We start from the raw sequence: 21,970 nt of genomic DNA, 5'->3' as shown, positions 1-21,970 counted from the left end.
CAAAAAAACTGCACGGATAAAAGCAGATGTCTCCTCTCAGAGGAGTCTGTCACGGCAGGGGCGGGCGTTTTGAAGGCGCGGCGTCTCCTACCTGTCGTCGGTCAGCCCTCCACTGGCCGTTGCTGGTCTTGGTAGGGGCAATGGTGACCACGGGAGGGTTGTTTGGTACGCTGTGGCCCCTGCTCTGGCCCAAGAGGGGCCCTAACGAGCCCCGCTTAGGGGTGGCGGCCGGCGACGGGTGGCTGGTGCCTGGTGAAGACACTGGAGACGATTCACAGCTGAGGGCAGAAACTGAGAGGAAGAGAGAGAGAGAGAGGAGAATCAAATCATTTCGGAATGAAAAAAAAAAAAAAAACAAATACATTTGCATGTGGAGATGACATGTATGCCTAACGTGGGGGAGATATATGAAGGGGGGAAAGAAAAAAAAAAGGCCTGAAGCTGAGAGGAATGTGTTGAAAAAGGCTGGGGTGTGACGCTGTGAAGGGGAGGTGTTAAATGTGATAAAGAGAGAGTATAACAGTCACTGGCATTACTCTCTTCATGTAACACCGCACACACACACACACGCAACACGTTCAGAGGCGGAGGACGGAGAGGAAGTTCAGCGCCGACTTCCTATAATTGGCTGTAATTAGATTGTCATAATTAGGAGATTAATGGAAAGGAATGAAGGAAGCGACAGAGAGGGAGAGGTCAGAGTAGGTCAGCTCTTATTCAACACCTTCAGGAGGACGGGAGTGAGCTGAGAAACATAAACGATGAAACAATTCACGTCACTATACCAGACTCGACATTTTCCTCTCGCCATCAATGTTTAAACCCTATTTAATACCGCTTTGCTTCTAGGGAAAGCTTCTAGGGAATTAGTAAATAAAAAAATAATAATTTCAAACCCTCCCATTCCTAAGCAAGTTAACTTTTTGACTAGAAGAGGAAACACAAAGTCCCTCTGATCTCACCACCTGCTACATTTTAAACATAAAATGCAGGTGGCTAGCGGGGTTAGTCCTACACTTACACCATAACTGGGTATAACCAAACAAAACTGCTGGTTAATCGCCCCCTTTTACTCCAAAGGTTTCTAAATATCAAACTAAAAACCATAAAATTAAATAATTTTACCTATAAAACCTTGATTTTTTTTTTTTTTTTTTTACTTAAAAGAGCTGTCAGGTGTTCTTGTATCCATACAAAAGAAATTTGGCTGAGATTCTGCATCTTATTTCATAATGCTGGTAGTTAAATCTGTCTTTCTTATATTGTCTCTCTGACTATATGGACTCTGATTTATTGAGACAAATATGTCTCAATAAATATCTGACAACTTTCGACTCAGCAATGAGATTTCACTGAAAAAGTAGGTTTAGGCCGTCGTTTCGGCATTGAAACATGGTTTTCGTTTTTTTTTTTTACTACTTTAGCAGCTTACGGCCTAGTAAAACCTTTGTGGTGCTGCATTAAACAACAGTTGTCACCAAATGTATTAGAAGAATAGAGAGTCTGGATGCACAGGACTTAAATAATTAGCTTACATTTAATTCAGTCCAATCAGTTCTTCATGCGATGCATATTTCATACAGTGATAATAACTTTGTGATATATTGTTCAGGCCTTGAACGCGCCATACGTAAGCTGTACCAGGTCACACTGACAAAACAACAACAACTCTTCAGTGTGGAAGTTGTTACAGCAGGAACAAGACTCAAAGTTACTTAAAAGGAAACTATTAACTCAAATATGTTGAAGATATCTGAGGTTCCTTAGAGAGTGGGAGAGAGAGCAAGACCTTCAGCAGATAACAGGAAGGCTGAATGTATTAAATCCAAGTTGTTCTTTATCCTTTCGAGCTTTCAACCTCTCTCCATCGTGGAACTTTTTGGATTTTGAAATGCTGACAGCTCTATTTTAAAGGGAAAGACACACAAATAGCTAGTTAGCTAATTGGTAATATGCGGCATAGCGTTGCCACGGCTCCTGATGTACATCCCGACTGCATCTTATATTCCCATCAGCCAAAATCAGCAGGTCAAAAATCGTGTAAATCAAAAGTGCAACAAAACATTAGTGCTGCTTTAGTAGAGCTTCAATGGAAGTGGGTCCCCGTAGCAAATTCTGCCTCGGGCACCCATCCAGTGCCGGCCTGGCTCTTTCTCATTGGGTGACCAGAACACCTCTCACCTCTGGGATCTTCGGCCTGCTTGGCCAGTTTACGTAGAGCGGCAGCAAATCCGGAGTTTGCAGACTGGGCAGCTGCGTTCCCATTGGTTAGTGGGCTGAGGGGACTGACTGTGGCCGTGGTGCGAGTTGCTGTGGAGATCATTCCTAATGATGGAGATTTATTGGACTCATTGTTCATACCTGAGGAAAAGAAAGAGACAAGCAGCTTTGATTCATTTGTTAATTACAGACAATTGTAGTTGGGGAGAAAAAAAGTTAGTTTTTCTGATCAGAGATAAGATAAGATAAGATAAGATAAGATAGTATTTATTGATCTCACAATGGAGAAATTCACTCGTCACATCGGCTCATACAAGAAGGTGCAGAGTAGGGAAGGTGCATTCAGTTATATACAGTGAATCTTCATATATACAATGGATCAGAAAGAATACCAAAAAAATACAAAAAAGGAAATAGGAATGGGCATATGATGTCTCATTTACATTCTTAGTGGTCTATATATATATATATATATATATATATATATATATATATATATATATATATATATATATATATATATATATATATATATAATATATATAATATATATCTATGCGCCTACTTACATACGCACCTACGCGTATGTACGTGCATATACATTGTATACATTTGTACATACATACATACATACATACATACATGTGGGCTGACTTATGTTCAGGTGGTGATAGCAGCAGAAGTCACTACATCAGGATTATTGCACGTGTTGTAGTACAGTGTATTAAATAGATTATTGCACCTTGGTTATTGCACATTAATTATTACAGTTATGGTCACAGTTGGGGTTTATATATAAACTAAATGACTTTAGTTGCAGCTGACAAGTGTATAGAAGTGTGTCTGTGTGTGTTTTAATGTCTGCGATCACGATGGTGAGAGCAGCTTCAGCATAGATAGAGTGGAGGGAGTAGAGCTGTGTCAAATAGAGCGCTGACCCTAATAGCAAATCACACACATGAGCGCACACATGTCCGTTTCCTCAAGGGAGCCAGCCGACACATCTTAAGACCCGGGAGCGTCCACACGCCAGCCTTATTAAAGTACGGCTGCATTTTTACACCCTGACACGACGCTCACAGACACAAACACACAACCAACACCACATCCACCCACCGGACAGTGGGCGCAGCGAGGGCCCAACGTGGTCAGGGCTTCCCTCGTCTGTCCCAACACTGACCCACTAATGGTAATTACAGCTGGAATTACCCCCCCTCCCCTCCCCTCCCCTCCTCACCATAACACCACCCACCCCACCCCGCTGCCAGCTTCAACCATGACCTCATTACAAACACACGAACACCTTTAAAGGAAACACGCAGAAAACCACAAGAAGAACAAACAAAGAGCAACAGCAGCAAACACACTCATGAAATATTCATACGCGCACACTGAACATGATTATTGAGTGCGCTGCTCAATCCCATTGACAATGTTGGTGAGCGTGGAGGACAGGCAGGTGTCAGGGCCTCAAAGTGCCAGAGACTTTTTTATATTTACAGACGCCCGAATGGATCCCGGCCTCTGCCATGTGACACGCATGAGCAAATTGCACACAGGAAAACTAATAAATGGAGTGAGAGTGGACATAAAGTGGAAAATAAACCAGAGATTTCAGCAAAAAAAAAAAAAAAAAAAGATCTGGATGTATTTTGGTAATGATGTATGAGTTCATGTTACTTAACTTAAATGATCAGACTTTGTAATCTATGTGCTTCCTCTCTGAGTAAATGACATGCTAAAAAGAAAGGAGGAAGAGGCAAAGAGAGTAAAAGCTCAGACCCTGATAAGCTCTGTGTGTGTGTGTGTGTGTGTGTGTGTGTGTGTGTGTGTGTGTGTGTGTGTGTGTGTGTGTGTGTGTGTGTGTGTGTGTGTGTGTGTGTGTGTGTGCGTGTGCGCGCATCTCTGTCTCTGCTGAGCCCAGCAGTCAAGGGAGAGATGATAAGACACTTTCTATCGACTCCTTCTCTTCCTCCCTCCCTCCCTCCTCTCCTCTCCTCTCCACACTCTCACTCCTTCCCTCCTTTGTCTCCCTCTCCTCCTCTTTCGTGTTTATCTCAGCATACTTGCGCTTGTTCAACAAAAGCCGGCGCAACATCTCTCTGTCGTCCTGCTCCCTTTTTTAAAACAATCTCCTCCTCAGAGACGGCTCCCTCTGATGTTCCAGTCAGTTTTCACGAGCGCTCGCACTAAAAGTGTGCACAAGCACATAATTCAGACGTGCAAACACTCACCCCTCGCCTGCTGCTCACTGATCTCCTCCTGCTCGTCGTCTTTCTGCTCCTGTGTGAGACTCTTTTGCTCTCCCCCCTCTCAGCCTTGCAGCTGCTACGTGGTCACGTGACCCCTTTTCTATCTAACCTCTCCTCTTCCTCCTCCTCCTCCTCCTCCTGCCATCCCTCCCTCTCAATCTCTCACCCCATCCACTCCATCCAACCTACAACTCCTCGCTTTTTTTTTGACAGTTTACCTATCTTTCCATTTTCTCTTGTGATACTGATGTTTATGCTTTCTTTCTTTCTCTCTTTCTTTCTTTGCCTTCCTTTTTGGCTCCCACTCCAAGGGGGGGTAGAGTGGCGGCGGCATTGGTGGTGGCTTGTGGGGCGGAGAGAGGATGAGTAGAAGAGGGAGGAGGTGGAGGGTGATGATGGAGAGGGAGGGTGTGTGTGTGTTCTTGTTTCTACATTGTGTGTGTGTGTGTTTTTGTGTGTGTGTGGTAGTGTTAACCCTCCATCCATCACTCTGTCTCTGTTTTAGTCAGCTATCTGCTTTGGGACTCCAGACGGGGGAGTTAGGTGGGGATCTGGGGTGAGTATAAAGGGCGGGGGTGGGGGGGGGGGGGGTTACAGAAACCTTTCAACCCTCACCTCTGACCACTGACCCCATCAGCAGGAGAGAGAGAGAGAGAGAGAGAGAGAGAGAGAGAGAGAGAGAGAGAGAGAGAGAGAGAGAGAGAGAGAGAGAGAGAGAGAGAGAGAGAGAGAGAGAGAGAGAGAGAGGAGGTAGAATACTCAACAGCCCAAGTGCAAATTAAGATATTTACTTTCAAAAATTTGGACTCTATTTAATGTTTTTTTGTTTGGCATTAGTATAATTTTTTTCACAAATAGACGTGGTAGCATCATTAAACATGTAAATCAGACAGAAAAAATATATATTTTTGAGGGAAATTGGTATGTCAAAATTATCATTTTATTTGATTCCACGCAACCCTAAAGAGGAGATAACAACAACATCAAAAATAATAATAGTAACTGAAAAGCCGCTCTAAATACACAAGGGGTGAACATGCAAACTCCATGCAGACAGAGTCAAATCCGCCTTCTTGCTGCAAGGCAACAGTGCTACCAATTGCACCACTGTGCAGCCCTTGGAGCCGACAACTATTTGCAAAACCCTTAATGTCTGTGTCTGTTTTATGTATTCAAACACTAAAGGAATATAGCCATTAGAAAAGTTGATAAACCATCTGTAAATTTGGCTTTTTTATATGCACGGCAGCCATTTTGGAATATGACCTCGGCATGCTCTATAAAGCAGCGCATGCTAAAGATCCTAAAGGTTCTTTAAAGAGACTTGTGCAACACACAGCACACTTCTCTGATAATCAGTCCACATGTGCACACACCATAAATGTCCAGTTTGGGAGCATTACTGAAGATTTCCAAATCGAGAGGAACAAAAGAATGTGTTTTGCAAATGTACATGTTGCCCTGAACAGGGGTCTGAATACTGCACAGTTTAGCATGTAAAAGAATATCCAAAGTAAAAGGGGGAAAATATTAACTGGAACCTCCTTCCCCAATCATTCAGTCTGCCTGCTGTCTGTTGTTGTTGTTTTTTTGACCAGGCTAGCTGTGGTCCACCTTCTACTCTGCTTCATGCTGCTAATTAGTGGAGCAACTTCACCTGCACTGAATCCGATTACCTGCAAGTCGTTTCACCTGGGACTCTGCCCAGGGTTTCCCCCCCCACACCGTATTATAAGCCTGGCAGGCCATCATGCTTTAAGCGTCGTTTATTTACTTGAAATGCTTGATGTTTTGCGAGCAACATAAAAACGTTCAGTAAAGTTCCCATCTGGGAGAAAACTTCCATAAGCTAATACGCTAGCTGTTATTAGCTTGACGCTCCTCGCACTTACACTACCCCCCACCCCCCTCCTCTGTTCTGAGCGTACCTCCCATAACCCACCAAGACAACTACCGCCATGATTACCCAATTTTCTCTGGGAAACCCTGTCTCCTACTTATAACTACCTTTTACAGCCATTAGCATCAGACCGTCTGCAAGCCTAGAGTGAGTTGAGGTCCAGCGTTCTTGTCTGCATCGTCTGTGTATGACCCAGTCTTCTTGTTTTGGATTTTCCTGTCTTGCTTTGCCTTCGCTTGGACACCTTATTTGGCTCTCTAACTTCTGGAAACTACTTGGACTGTAGTCCAAAAACACCGTGTCTGGCTGAATAATCGTGTTGTCTGCCCAGGCTCTTACAATAAACTGCTTATTTGCAAAACTGATGCTTTATGTCTTCTTAAGTCACTCGCACAAAAAGTACTGCATAACATGTCACAAGGAAAATCGTATTCTAATTGTGTATAAAATGTTGAAAAATGCATATTAATACTCATTTATCCTACTATTAGTAATTACCCTGGTCACTATGTAAGCACAATAGTTATAATATCCCACCGGGTTTTCACATGGCAACTGGGACTGGGTCAGGGTGCGTATGATGTGATTCTGAAACATGGGTTTCAATTCCTGAGTCAAAAAAAACATCAAAATAAGAACATAGACATATTTCATGACTTTCTATGTGTCCTGTTATCTAGAGAGCAAAGAGACCAAAGTTGAGCCACAACATTAAATCACTGGCAGGTAAAAGAAGTAAAAACAGCTTTGACATTTGCATTAAAAAAAAAAAACTTGCTTTTTAGCGAGCTTAGGCTGAATTGTTTCCACAGTACGTGTGTCTGCTGCAGTTCGCCTTGAGTCCAGGTGCTTAGCTGAATCTGAAAATGAAAAAGTATGTTGCACGGTTGCAGTATCTGTGTCGCTGGTTTCGTGATACACAGCTGGTAAGTACAAGTGAAGTTTCAGTGGTGTGGTTTTGGTTGGTATTTTTAATTCCCCTTTAATCTTTAGGGCCTTGCAAAAGAACCCAAACTCCCGAAATCAATTCACATTATTCTACGTTACATCACACACTGCAATATATTTTACTGAGATTTTATGTGACAGACCAACACAAAGTAGGGCATAGTTGTGTGTGGGAGATGAATGATAGATGGTTTTCCAATTTCTTTACAAGTTCAAATCTAAAAAGTGTGACATGCTTTTGTATTTAGGCCTCTTTACTCTGACACTCTTTAAAAAATAAGAAGTGCAGTTAATAATCAGAAGATTACTGAAGGTCTTACAGGTTTTTTAATGAACATTAACGAACAAACTGTCTTCTGTAACCCCAGTCGGTCGAGGCAGATGACCGTTCATACTGAGCCCGGTTCTGCCGGAGGTTTTTCCTTCCCGTTAATGGGTGGTTTTTCTTCCCACTGTCGCTTCATGCTTGCTCAGTATGAGGGATTGCAGCAAAGCCATGTACAATGCAGATGACTCTTCCTGTGGCTCTACGCTTCCCCAGGAGTGAATGCTGCTTGTCGGGACTTTGATGCAACCAACTGGTTTCCTTATATAGGACATTTTTGACCAATCTGTATAATCTGACCCAATCTGTATAATATGATTGAACTTGATTTTGTAAAGTGCCTTGAGATGACATGTTTCATGATTTGGCGCTATATAAATAAAATTGAATTGAATTGAAATTGAATTGAAACAGGATCATGAAACCCAGCAAACACACCGGACAGGTCAGGGGTGGAGTTTTGAAATAGTTTCAAATCAAAGTTTATGGAAAGAGACGAATAAAGCGAAATTCAGGGGAATCCCGAGAGAAAACCTGATAAGGCTCTGCAAATGTCTTGGGACTGGGCCAGAGGTTCACCTACCAGTGCATCTATCAAGTATAATGGAGGGGTTTAGATCAACGGTGCAGTTAAAGGTCAGACTCAAGGAGAAACTCCATTGAAAGGCTTGAAAACTGGCGTTAACAGAAGCTCTGACAGATTTTGAGCCGTTATGCAAAGACGAATCAGCAGAAATTTCTTTTTTTGTTTTTGTTTTGCAATTACAGTTTCCAGCTGTAATTGGACAAAAAAATGATTTCACCAAGTGCTGACTTTTTAAAATGGCTTCGAGCTGGTCAGTCAAACAAAATCCCATTAAGATGCATCCAAGTTTGTGTTTGCAATGTGACAAAATGTATAAAAGCTCAAAAGGTGTGAATAATAAATGTACCAACTGTTGGTAGCACAGTGCCACAAAAGGTATCTTCTCAGTATTTATCTCTGAATTATTCACCTATAACCCGAGAGACAATAAAGCCACTGGTGTTGCTATAATTACCCCGGCACCACAAACTAGTAAAACTTCCCTCGCCTTTTGCCAAAAATGGAAATTACATCCGGGTGGGCTTCCATGCATCAAAACACAAACACACGCAATCAAATTCAGCTCAGCGTGATGTAAGCGATGCAGGACATGTCAGGGCCTGTGTCTTTAGCCCGTCTCTTTCTGCATCGCTCACCTTCTCATCTCCCTCACACACAAACAGGCTGGACTGCAGGGGGACTGTGAGGACAGCAAAGGGGAGGACCCGATCAGCCCTGTCAATTCATATACTGCATAAAAGAGATCAAATAGGTGGGTGAAGGCAGGTAGGGGATATTAGTAGGGGAAAAAGAGTTTCTTATCTCAGCTTTTTATGTCTGAATGTGTGTGTTTCTGCCTCTGTCAATGCTTTTGACGTTCAACTGATTGTCCCAGGTTGTGTTTGTAAGTTGCCAGTAATCAGCCTGCGAACCGACACAAAACACCATGGAAAGGTGCTCCATTTAAACGTTAAGACATGTGTCTGTGGCGTTAAAGCTAATCACAACAACGGTTCATAGGGCTGCTACAATGGTTGGCAGACTTTGTCAAATTCCCCAACACACACACACACACACACACACACACACACACACACACACACACACACGAGAGAGAGAAAGAGAGTAAGGAAAAGTAGCCAAATGTTTTACAGCCTCTTAAACTTGTCTGTAATAGCAGTCAGAGTGGCGTCAACACAGCAGTCTCTGGGGTTCCTCCAGGGGCTGCTAAATGGCTTTAGTAGCTGCAGTCACTCTGCAGCTTGCACAGAAACACTTAACACATCCTTACAACCCATAAACAACCAACACACACACACACACACACGCTGAGATTCTCGCACACTCAAACGATAGAGCCCACTTAAAAATTCAGGAAAAGACAACGCAGCTGAAGACACACACACACACATTCAGTGTAATAACGCACGCAGCTGTTTGCACACAAAGCAATTAGCTGACTCAGGATTTAGGCGTTTCTTGTTTTTTTTTTTGTTTTTTTTGTGTGCGTCACAAAAACATATGCATGTGACCCCTCGGGACCAAACAGCCAGCGTGCATTTATAGTTCTGGGATAAATGGAGCAGAAAACCCACACACTGTAATAACCAACAACGGCTTGTATGCAGAAAAAAAAGGAAGAAGCGGCCGCGGAGGAATCGTACTGTTACCCAAAAGATCTATGAGTAGGGAACAAAACGAAGGCCATCAGTGAACAAAAAAGGTCTTTATTCCTTCTCTTCTCTTCTTCTTCTTTTCACCTCCTCCTGGCTGCAGGGCATTGTTCATATTTCGATAACCCCCCCCCCCTCCCCATTGGCGTTTTCTCTAATCAGTGTACTTGTCTATGAGCATCTTGTCACTTGCCATCAGATGTAGAGCCAGGACATAAATAGACGCGGCTCTGGGACGGCTCACACTTTTCTTTATCTGTCAGTGTCATCGTTTCTTCTGCCTCGTCATTTCCTCCCCTCAAGTCTGTAAAGAAACCGCACAGTCTCCAGAAGCAGTTGGCCTCTTTTTTTTTTTTTTTTTATCCTGTCATCGATCTCCTCTCCAATCAGTGGCTCTCTGATTTGAAGATATGAGACAAGCTGAAAGAATCCAGACTCACTCCATCTGTAACTGTAAAGTATAGAGTTTGCTGTTGTTTTTTTCTTTTTTTGGTATGTCAAACTGTAGGTGTGCGTATTGGGGGGTGGTGGATGTCAGACAGTTAAACAGCCTCAGCACGCCAGGTGTTGACATCGCTGCGGCTAGACCCCGACCATCTGAGCAAACAGGAGCGACGTGTGCTGACACACGGATAGCAGATGCACACAAACTTTACCTCCGTAGCAGGTGCTGGGTGAGTGTGAAGTACAGTGTCAACCTGAGCAGTGTGCAATCAAAAAAAAAAAAAAAAAAAAAAAAAAAAACTTGGAAGAATAATGACTGGAATGATAGTTTAGAGATTAAAGCACTGTCTAATCTGTATCAGACTATAGAGATTAGGCCAAGGAGCTGCCGTATAAGCGGCTGTTCCAGTCGCCGGCTCTCTTTCATACCTGATTTTGACTGCTTGTTGTATAAGCTGCAGAACAATACCAGATGGCCTTTTAAATCAGATTAACTACTCAAATACCTCTTCCAGGATTAAGAATCTATTTTCTTAATTGATCATTAGCAAATAATGAAACACTGGTAAAAAGGTCTTTGGTAGTTATAAAAGTTTTGTTTAAAAATATGGTGGGAAAAAAAAATTTCTCAAATACTTTGGACCTTTGCCCATTTGTCATGCCACAATCATCCACTTATATTTATGTTATTTGGATTTTTGACCAACACAAGGCAGTCCATTAGGACGTGGGAGGAAAATTAGGACGTGGGAGGAAAATTATGTAAATTGAATTTAGAGTCCGGAAATGGAAAAGGGGATGCGTATTTACCAAGACATGGCTGACCACCTAAACTGGACCAAGAGAGCATTAATCACAGAAGCAGCTAAGAGGCTGGTGAAAGAGCTACAGAGGTCCATTGCTCAGATAGAGCAATCTGTTGACAGGACAAGAGGAAAGTTAATTGTTTAAAGTCCTGCTTGCAGTTTGGCACGAGCCATTAAAGGGGACACAACAAACATGGAAGAAGATGCGCTGGGTTGTAACCTCCGCAAGCTGAAGTCTCCTGGTATTCGTGCACTCACAAACACGGGAGAATCCAACTTGTCCTGCTCCCACCTCAACCATTCGAGAACCAACCCAGAACAAATCGGCCAATCACATTGCAGTATTGTGGTTTAATTATTAAGATTTAGCTCTAGACAGATGAAAGCTTAAATAAGCTTGTTGGCCCACATACAAAACACTATGTAAAGCAGAAGGATAAACACTACACATCACCCTTAACAATACAACCTCATCCTGAACACACCATTCCCCTAAGAACCATGATGTTGGCAGTGTCATGCTGTGAGGATGAGGGGACAGGAAAGCTGGTGGAGGCTGATGGGAAGATGGATGAATCCAAATAACAATAATCCTAGAATAAATTCTGTTTGAGGCTTCAAACTTGATGACAGTAAGGTGGAGGTTGTCCCACCAGCAGGACAACGACCCCAAACACACAGCCAGAACTATAATGAAACGGTTTAAAACGTAGAATAATCATGCTTTTGAGCGGCCTAGTTAAAGTACAAACCTACATTTAGTTGAGAATCTGTGGCAAGACTTGAAAATTATAAATCTTTTCCTACCCACTTCATAATTATGGACAACTTTGTGTTGGTCAATTGAACAATATGGAGCTAAAACAGTGACAGCATGCAGCAACATTGAAAAGAGATTTGGCATTGTAAAATTAGACATTGAAAAGTCAAACATTGTAAGAAAGTAAAAAATTATATTCTCCTTTTATACTGCAGTTTGTTTTTTTTTTTTTTAATGTGGGATGTTTTGTTTTGGATGCCGCTGGTGAACCCGATATTCAGTTACGTTTAAAAGGTTCATTGTGAAGATGCTGAATAATAGCAGGCGAGCAGAACCAGACTAGGCAGATGAATCTTGGCAGAAGGTGCAGGCAGGCAGGGATGAGCAGGAGACCAGAGGATGCAGGTAGTGACAGAGCAGGACAGGCGATGTGGACCGGGGAACCATCATAACGGACAGAGCAAGCTGCTGGAACTCACGGGGGAAACGAGCAGAACTACAGCATGCAGACAGAGGCAACCATAACGGAAGAGTCCAGCTGGCTGAGCACACAGGATCTGGTAGAGGAAGGGCACATCAAACTGGGGGAGCCGAGAAGAGAAGTGATGCTCTGGCAGGGATGAGTTGGCAGAGGCAGGTATATATGGACAGGGAAACAGGTGAGCAAAGTTGGAAGTAATTACTGGCAGCAGGTGGAGCTGATCTGGGCTAATTGACTGGAGGCTGAGCTGATAGGCTAGTGGCTGGTAGCTGAGTGGTGACAGGCTCACAGACAGAAAAGTGCAGAAAAGTCCAAAGGCAAAATTAACAAAAACTCAAATCATGACATGCTTTCGTTGTCATTGCAGAGCTCCTTCTGATAATTAAACTGGGAGGATGTTAACAACCGATGTTATTTCCATCTAGTTGCCGTTTGTGCCTGTGTTGTTTTTTTTGGGGGTTTTTGGGGGGGGGCATGAGACAGTAATGCATCACAGCCATGATTGTGTTTTTTTTTTTTATTAAATGAAGCAAAGATGCGATGTCAGCAATTTGGTTGTTTTTCACGGTGTCGAATGAAGACATACGAAAAGCGGCATGTAAGTCTAATTTTCATATCGGTGCATCCCTAGTTCACTGGTTCAAGAATATTTTTGGAAAGCACTCAAATGACTGTGCTGATGTCATAAAAACAGATTCTTATTTTCGTATGCACGTTGGAGTTTTGAGACATTCAGTGGAAAACCATAAAGGAAATGCACAAACAAATATCTAATTCATTCTTTTTTTTTCCCTTTACTCCTCTAAGCAATATAGGCATACCTTTGGTCATAAAATTATGTTTTATTTTCCTGAACATAACCTAAACAAACTGTTTGGTTAGGTCATGTTTTCAAGTAAAGTTTTATCTTTGCTTCAGAATCCAACTATGATGTTAATTTGAAAAAGAGTAAAAGCAAAATGGCTTTTTGTTCAATGGCAAAGTGTTGTCTGTCAATGTTTTGATAGTGAAAAAAAAAAACACCTTCTCTCATAGAAAACGAAGTTGAGGATTTTTGAAAAGAAAACAACTGAAATGTATTCCATCATTAATGTTTATCAATAAACATCCACTAAACTTTTTGCTCCCAAATTTTCACAAATTGAAGGATTTTAATGAAACCTAAAATGTCCGCTTTTGACAGCTGTAGCTGTGTAAATTGTTAACCGACATGCATTATGTTTGCATCATTTCAAAGGCGCTTTTAAATACTTTGAAATCAAATCATTAATTTTGACATTTAAAGGAGACACGGCTCTTTAGAAGTTGCATGTGAACTAATGACAATCAAAATACAGCAGTGATCAAGCAGACCTAATTCAGTTCATAACTTGTAACTACAAAGTGGCTGACATGATAAAAGAAAATACATATTTTATCATATAACTAATATTTCATAAGGTGAGGAAATAAAGACAGTGGGGGTGAATCTGTAGTCATGCATTTAAAGCCACTATATGACAAGCAGGTAATTAAAGAGATTGGAGGTTTACACAGTAACCCCTGCTGAGCAGCTGGTCTACGGCAGGTCAGGAGCAGCACATGGTGCATGGTGTGTATGCATGCATATGTGTGTGCGTGCGTGTGTGTGTGTGTGTGTCGAGCTCCACCTGCGGGCTGTGTACACACACAAAAGCGACGGGATCCGCTTGACTGCTGCTGATGTGCCCGCCGGCATCTATCTCAGCCAAACAATACAGTTGCTGTTAAAGGTCCCGGATTAAAGAGCAACTCCTCTGTCTCCCAGGGGTGCTGGGAGACACACCATCAGGAGGAAAGTGCAGGTTGGCACACACACACACACACACACGCACACTGCATGTATTTGTATACTCCTGAGTTTACCACGAGCAAACAGGTGCGGTGTTTAATCACTGACAAGTTTGACAAGAACAAGAAGACACACAACAGGAAGGGGCGAGCAACACCTTTATGACCCTGAATCTCCCTGTTGTGCAAAGTCACATACAATTACCAGTCGCCAACAAGGAAGTGGATAAATCAGACTTCAAAATAAGAGCTTGAATGCTTTCTGTGCACGTTCCCATAGACTTCCAAGGTTAGAGTTGGCTTGCTTGCTTGCTTAAAAGAATCAAAGGCACAATCCGAATATCCTTATAGAGCAAGGACTCTTTAGCAAGAGGTCGCCATGATAAGTGCTGTCTGAATAGTGCAGTCAATAATGAAGGAAGAAGGAAAGTAGCCTGTATGCTCCTTCCCACGGCCAGTTTTGCCTAGGAACCCCGTGACGTCCCTTACCGGCGCTAAAAACCCTTATGGTATCCCACAATTCTTTGCATGACACTACTGACTACTGACCCTGTGAAAGGTCAAGGAACAGGAGCTAGGACCAGGAGCTAGAAGATCCTTAATCAAGGGTTTTCGGATGGAGCCAGTGCCTCAGCACAGTCACCATATTGAGAGTGGCAAGGTAGCCCAGAAAGCCAGTGTTTGCCTTGTTGGAGCCTGGGATGAATAGCCGAATAGATGAAACATTAAAGTTTTAATTGATCTCGACGAGTCATTTTACTGACTGTTTTACTGACTGGGACATAAAGACTGGTGAATATCTGAACACCTAAATCTACCTCAATTCATCTCTAACAAAAAAACAAAACATAGTTTTAAATCTAACATAAATTAGTGAATATATATATATATATATATATATATATATATATATATATATATATATATATATATATATATATATTCACCATTTAACGTGAAACGGAGGACCTTGTGACCCAAATGCCTCACAGCATTGTTTTCTTTCAGCAATTTGCCCCTCGCAATATGGCGGCGCCGTTGACGCCTGATCCGAGCGCTCGTCCCACGTCAATGCTTCAGCAGGCCAGTGTAGTTTTATTTTAAAAAGCAGAGAACAGAAGCTGTTTTCCTCCTGCTGCCTTCACTCTGTCCATCAAGCCGAACCAGTTTGATTACACACTGCTCTGACTGATTCAATTACACTCACTTTCTACCTTCACGTGGACTAAAATAGCAGAAGCTTCACTACAAACTGTCCGTCTGAGCTTAGAAGAAAGAGAATGTAAACTGAAGATGACACTGCAGGATCATCAAAAGTAGGCTATAACCAAAACAAACAGGAAAAGGAGTCAAAAAGTTTGATCCGCTCCGGTAATCTGAAAGCGCAGCACATATTAGGTCATTGATCAAACACCTTTCCCAGACGCTCTGCTAATTACGAAACAAACGATGACATTTGTGTTGAAACGGCAGAAAACATAAAAAAACTCACCACGTCAGGAAAACACGCGATTTTTGCGCATCGCGTTAACAAATGACGGTCCTGCGCGCCGCGACGCACTGTTTGATCCCTGGGACTACTGCGTGTGCAGCACACACGGCGTGGATGGAGTGGATGTGGGAAAGAGAAGGGCAACTCATTAACTGTCCTCTGAGAGAGAGAGAGAGAGAGAGAGAGAGAGAGAGAGAGAGAGAGAGAGAGAGAGAGAGAGAGAGAGAGAGAGGGAGACGGGAGGGAGGGGAATGAGAGGGAGGGAGGGAGGAGGAGGAGTGAGCACCTGCTCCACTGATGCTCCCTGGAGAGATGGAGGGATGTGGGGAAGGAAGATGTGAGCCCAGACTGCAGATCCCTCACAGCCTGGACATGTTTACTGTCCGCTGGAGACAATCAGGTCTGTTCCATGCAGCTCCTCCTGCTGTTACCGCTGCTTCAGAGAGCCACTAACAGCCATATTTAACTAATTAGGAATAATACCGGTAACAGGCTGCTGCAGCTGCTAATAACTGTCCACAAACAGCAGAAATTTTAATCATTGGGTTCAATTGCTATAAGACAATTTTTGATCGAAGTCATGTGGCTTCGTCGCTGCGTGGCAAAGTCTTGGCCCCATGCCACCCCCCCCAAAAAAACAATAATACAAAACAAAAATATCAATCCTTTGTTCCTGGTCAAACTTCTCTCATGTTTAGTTGGATTTTTTTGTCAACAGGAATGCTCCGACGAGCTGCAAAAACACGCACAAAAGAAAGCAAAATTTTGGCAATAATTGTAAAAGAAAATGAATATGCCCAAAGAAAAAGCCCCTAAAAAGCCCCGGGCTCTTCAAGAACGATCTGCAGAGGTAAATTTCACCCTTTTCTAAAACCAGAACACTAAATCAAAGAGGATTGCACCATTATAGGAACATTGTATAAAAAGGCAAGAGTAATGTGAATATGGTTAAGGCAATGGGGCAGGCCGTTCATTAATTGCAAGGTTGGCAGTTTGTGTGCACTCCCCTTTACATAAGGGCCCCTGGGAAAGACATTTGGTTAAAACACCTAGGAAAGCACTTTGTGCAGCTTAAAATATATATATATATATATATATATATATATATATATATATATATATATTTGCATGGCACATATAAAGGACCTGCGGTTGTGGTTTGGTAATGGAAACTAAAAGCTCATCTACTTTCTAAGTCCATGGTGAAAAAAACTAAATAAATAAATATAAAAATATAAAAGGTACTTGGGGACGAAGTGTGGCGTTGTGGTTGAGTAACAGAGCATGTGCAGAGGCTGTAAGTCCCATCGAAGTCACCCTGGGTTCGTCTCCTGACCACAAAACCTTTGGTGCATGGCTTATTCCCTCTTTTTGGTCCTTTCCTGTCTAAACACTGCAAATAAAGGCCACTAGTGCTATGCAATCTTATAGAGTAAACGCCTGCATGTTTCATATTATGTGGGGCTGCTTTGTGCTTCTGGCACAACACAATAAATCTATCAATTCAAAAAGGGAGAAAAGAGGAATTTCAAAATATTATGCAATACAAACTTAACCTTGACAGCTGTTAAAAAAAGAAAAGCCACCCATAAACACAAAAAAGTGGTTCAAGTTACATGGATAGGAAGCCGGCTACAGCTTGCAACAAAAGCCTTGATCAATGACCAGAAATAAACATGGCGTCGTTCTTTATAGAGATACAAACAGAAATGCGGCCGTGTCATGGAGGATAAACATAAAAATAACCAGACGGTTACTGATACTTAGTTTTAGCTTTGCTGTGTTTGCTAAAATTCTCTTGAAAAGTAAGCCAGGGGCTACCTCCTAATGAAGTATTCACTGGAAAGTTTTGTCACGATTTACCACTTCAAGTGTCATGCATGTTTAAGCATCAGACTGGAGTAAAATATGCAAAGAAACTCAAGTTATCATGGGAAAATGTGGAGGATTTTTCACAAATGATATCACAAAGTCACCTTTAAGGGACACGGCTTTGACCTATATGGTCTCCGACCTGAAGGATATTAAAACTTATTCATACCCATTTTTCTTTTTATGTGTTGAAACAGTATCAAGGGATCTGTCTTAACACGTTTTTTACGTTTAAAAAGAGCTTCAAAAACAATAAAATGACCTTCTTGGCTCCACAGCTGGCACACAAGCTAACACATCTGGGCTTAAGGTCTCAAACCAGCTGCTTGCTGTTTTTTCCTGTATAGACTGTTGGCTGAAGACTGAATAACTGCAGCATTTGCAGTTTTTCACGTGTTCATTACCTGTATCTCAACACCCACTGTCCAATAAAGTAAGAAAAGAGAGGAAAAACAATACCCTGCTCAGAGAGCTGCAATAAAAGGACTGATAACTGCAGAGCTGCAGTCTGTAAAACCAACACAATGACAGAACAGAAAAGAACGGAAAAGAGAGAGTCCCTAATTTTATAATTATTTTAGTTTTCTCTGAACGTGCTTCATTAAGAAAATTAGTTTAATCCAAAGCAAATGAGCAGATTTAAAAAGAAAACATTTAATCTGAGCATTTCCATGATCCTGGTGTGTTAGTCTATTTCATGCACATGTGAGTCTCTTCCTGAACAGAGGATCTCTGCTGGAGGGCGTGGCTGACCACCTGCAATCGGCACACCTGCCCAAGAGTACCCTACTGTAGGGCGGCACTATTTTTATAATCAATACCAGAAGTACACACCTGAAATTCAGCGAAATCACCGCAAGTCGCTCCAGAAATGTTGATTGGTTTGATACGGGTGATCGCTTGTAATTCATCTTGCACATGACTTGAATAAGACTTTGACTATAACCTCAGCGTAGTTTACTTTGGTGCTCTCTGTGCCCCCAGGTCAAAGTCGCCTCACCAGCTCTGGATTCTTCCTGCAAGCTCCACTGTGACAAATTATTCCCGGAACCTCCTTCGCTCCACCCTGCGGCTCTGTCGGCTTCCACTTCCCTCATCTAGCCCGCTCTCTCCAGCTCTCTGTTCACTCCCTCCCTCTCTCCAAAAACTCGAGAACTCACAAACTCAAGCTTCCACGAACTTCTCGAACACGAGAACTGCTCCATTGCCTAACGTCTGAAACGAACCACCAGGATCTTCACTCCTCCTTCCACACCTTCATCAAACACGGAGCAATGCCCTACTCCTCTTCTTTGGTCTGGTCCTACTTTCACGTTCAGTTGAACTTTCTCTCCTCTTCTTCCAGACTGCTGAATTTACCATTATCTTTGTGACCAACAGGATCCTTTGCTTTTTACTATCAGTGTCCTCTATGTATTTCTGGAAGTGGGTCAGAAAATGATCTCAAAACAAGATAGAATTGATGTTGGCTTTTCTTGTCCTAGATCCATCAGAAGTTTACTGTAAATACGCTTATCGTGGACATACATGTCACATTAATTGGTTTTTGAAGTCACATTTTCAGGGTGGAAAAATGATATAGCAAACCACTTCAAAGGGTTTTAAAAATAGCAATTGGGTGTAACATGTTTAATTTATGGTGAATTCACAAAGGTACAGGTTCAAATATTTGCACACACCCCAACTATCGGTTGAATGACTCTGATTAATGTGGCCTCCATTGCTGCTGCAAAATTCTGGCTGCACATTTGACTGCTCATGTGAAACGGTTGAATTTCTTTAGTCTGGTAGGTTTCCAGGCGAGGACCGGCTTTCTAAGTAGCTCATTGCTACGTTCCAGCTGACTTCTACTACGGAAGAATCAACTGAAACGGCCAAAGTCGGACTTCCCACTCGGAAAGTTGAATAAATTTCACAGTTAGCTGTGATGAAAACTCTGAACCAAACAAATAAAAAGTGGTGTTTGGATGTGGAAAGTACATCTTTCAAAAGAAGTAATATGAACAAAACAAAATCTTTCCTGGCCGTCGCCATATTGGAATTCTGACCTTGTCAGGTGTTTATTTTGAAATTTCGACTTCACCCACTACGTTATCTGGATTGCTGTTAATTCGGGTGTTACGCCGCTCCAGCTCCTAGTTCCGACTTCTGCGTTAAATGGAACGCTGCCTTTGTGCACAGATTTTCACTGCAGTTGACTTCAGGGTCGTTCCAGGTGCATTTTTGTGCCCTGTTGGGACACCCAACTGGGATTTTATCTCAACAGTCCAGCTGTTGCATTGTGGCTAAGCTAAAGAATTTGGTAGCTATTTCTTCACTATTCAGCCCAATGTCATCATGATGTTGTGACCGGCATGTATGAGAGTTGTAGGGTTTTCAGGTTTAAAAGGAGTGTCCTTCGCAAAGTACTTCTAGGGTTGGAGTAAAACACATTTTCTATACGTTTTTTGTGTTTGTGAAAGGACAGAGGCAGCGAGGGGGGTTCAGGTCAACTGTTAATTCTCTGGTGTGTCATTAACACACCAGAGAATTAATCCTGAAGAGCACCAACACAGAACATAATGGAGGACTTCTACCAAGTACAATTTCTTCAGTAGCGCTTTTGCCTGAAAATAAAACAAAACTGGCGTCTCATGCCACCAATCTGTTTATCCCTCGGAGCTTTCTGACACTGATATTATGTGTGGAGCTCTGGGTTGACCCTGCTGTTATTTATGAATGACTCGAGGCGGCTCAGAGCGGGGCTTGTCTTTGTCAGTTTATGATTCGTTGTGAGGCTGTCGACTACTCCGAACGTTCTTCTTCTCATTGTAGTCGCATTCCTCCATCTTTTTCTCTTCTGACCATAAATGTTTCTCCCGAAGGCATTTGGCTTGTTTGTGTGTGCATCTAATAATTTCAGCTACACTTGAGAGTGTTGATTCCCGGGCAGGGCTCCTGCCTCAGTCGGGATTCTGTCAGTCCACGTTGATGTAAAAATATGAACTGTGGACAGTGAAGGTGATGTTTGATCTTCCAGTTAACCATCGACTTGTGTAGTTCGTGGATTGTCTCCTAGTATTATAGCTAACTCCCTTTCATCAGTCTGAGGGTGACAGTCTCAGTTAGTTGATTGTAACTTGGACACAGAGGATGTTCAAGGATAATTATCCTAAACAAAGATCAAACATTATTTTTTTTAATGATAAAGCAGCTTGTGAAATGGCCCCAAATGTTTAGTCGAGTAAAAGTAATACTTTTAAAGTTAAGAACACTATCAACGGGCAAGCATCTTGGTAGGTACATCATACTATTCCTTTTGGTGCAAGTGGTAGTAGTGCATTGCTCAAGGTTAATAAATATTTAAAAAATGACAACAACAAAAAAAGGCAGTAACACCACAAAAGTCTTCTTAAGATCAATAGCTTAAACAAAATCCATGATGAATTGAAATTGTATGGTCTATACCAGGGGTCACCAGGTAGCCCCCAAGGACCATATGTGGACCAGTGAGCTGCATTTAAAATTATTTTTATATTCAGTTTCTCTCCCCTTTTAATCATACTTGTATTTACATAGATTTAAAAATAATAACAGCATTAAAAACATGTTTATATTATGTAACGTTCAGGTGAGCTCTAATTCTTCTAGCTCAAAGAGCCCTTTGTATGACACAATAACAATGAAGCAGCTATCAGTTTCAAAAGGTTGGTGATCCCTGGTCTATACTTTGATAGAGATAAATTACCTCTTTACATTATTTTTAATTTCATTCGATTTAATTCATCACTCCACCCTGAACAAGTATTGTTCAAATCACCAATCAAAGCCCAAAAGGAAGGCCCTTTGCACACAATGTATTTGATTAAAATGTAACAGTTTTTCTTCAATAATAGTGTCAAACCTTTCAATTTATACCACAATGGCACGCGTTTTCTCTGACAACGGCACTATTTAAAAACAGGTTGCAGTGTGGAACGATAAAAAAAAAAATCTCCTTCTCCATTGTCATGCGAAAAAAAAAAAAGATTGTGGCTCTATGGGAAACCAGAAATGTAAAAACAATCCAGTTTCTAAAGGGACTGCGGCCGCGCGCATAGCGCCCAACATGGTACTCGTAACACACGAAGAGTGCATGTTTAGTTTCGATTCCTTTATTTAATTTATGTACGTTTCTCAGCAACATTGAAATGAATCCCAATTCTTAAAATGCTCCTGTTTAAGTTCAGGGGAAATGGTTCCCATTTGATTTAGTTTGACGTGATAATATAAGAATGTTCCAAGAAAACTGTTGAATTTAAAAACACGCTATCAGAAAGATAAAGTGATGAACACATTCGATGGCGTCCCTCTGTCATTGTGTGCAGTAAGTTCACTCAGCCTGCTTCATTTACTCTAATATTTCAACATCTCCCCTGGGCCTTCTGTGCCTGTTTCTTTCCTG

The 21,970-nt window shown here is 41.9% G+C and overlaps 1 protein-coding gene across 1 annotated transcript in view; it reads right to left on the bottom strand.

Moving 5' to 3' along the window:
- Positions 1-21,970, bottom strand: part of LOC105938216 (genetic suppressor element 1) — a 72,052-nt gene that overhangs the window by 31,634 nt on the left and 18,448 nt on the right. The window contains exons 2-3 of the mRNA XM_036134886.1: positions 2,182-2,361; positions 92-291 (exon numbers count right to left, since the gene is read on the bottom strand). Coding sequence (XP_035990779.1) covers positions 92-291; positions 2,182-2,361 — 380 coding nt within the window. The remainder of the gene's footprint in view (positions 1-91; positions 292-2,181; positions 2,362-21,970) is intronic.

The sequence above is a fragment of the Fundulus heteroclitus genome, unplaced genomic scaffold, assembly GCF_011125445.2.
Source record: "Fundulus heteroclitus isolate FHET01 unplaced genomic scaffold, MU-UCD_Fhet_4.1 scaffold_93, whole genome shotgun sequence".
Classification (NCBI taxonomy): domain Eukaryota; kingdom Metazoa; phylum Chordata; class Actinopteri; order Cyprinodontiformes; family Fundulidae; genus Fundulus; species Fundulus heteroclitus.
The sequence above is the reverse complement of the archived record's forward strand: the minus strand, read 5'-3'. Positions and strand labels throughout refer to the sequence as shown.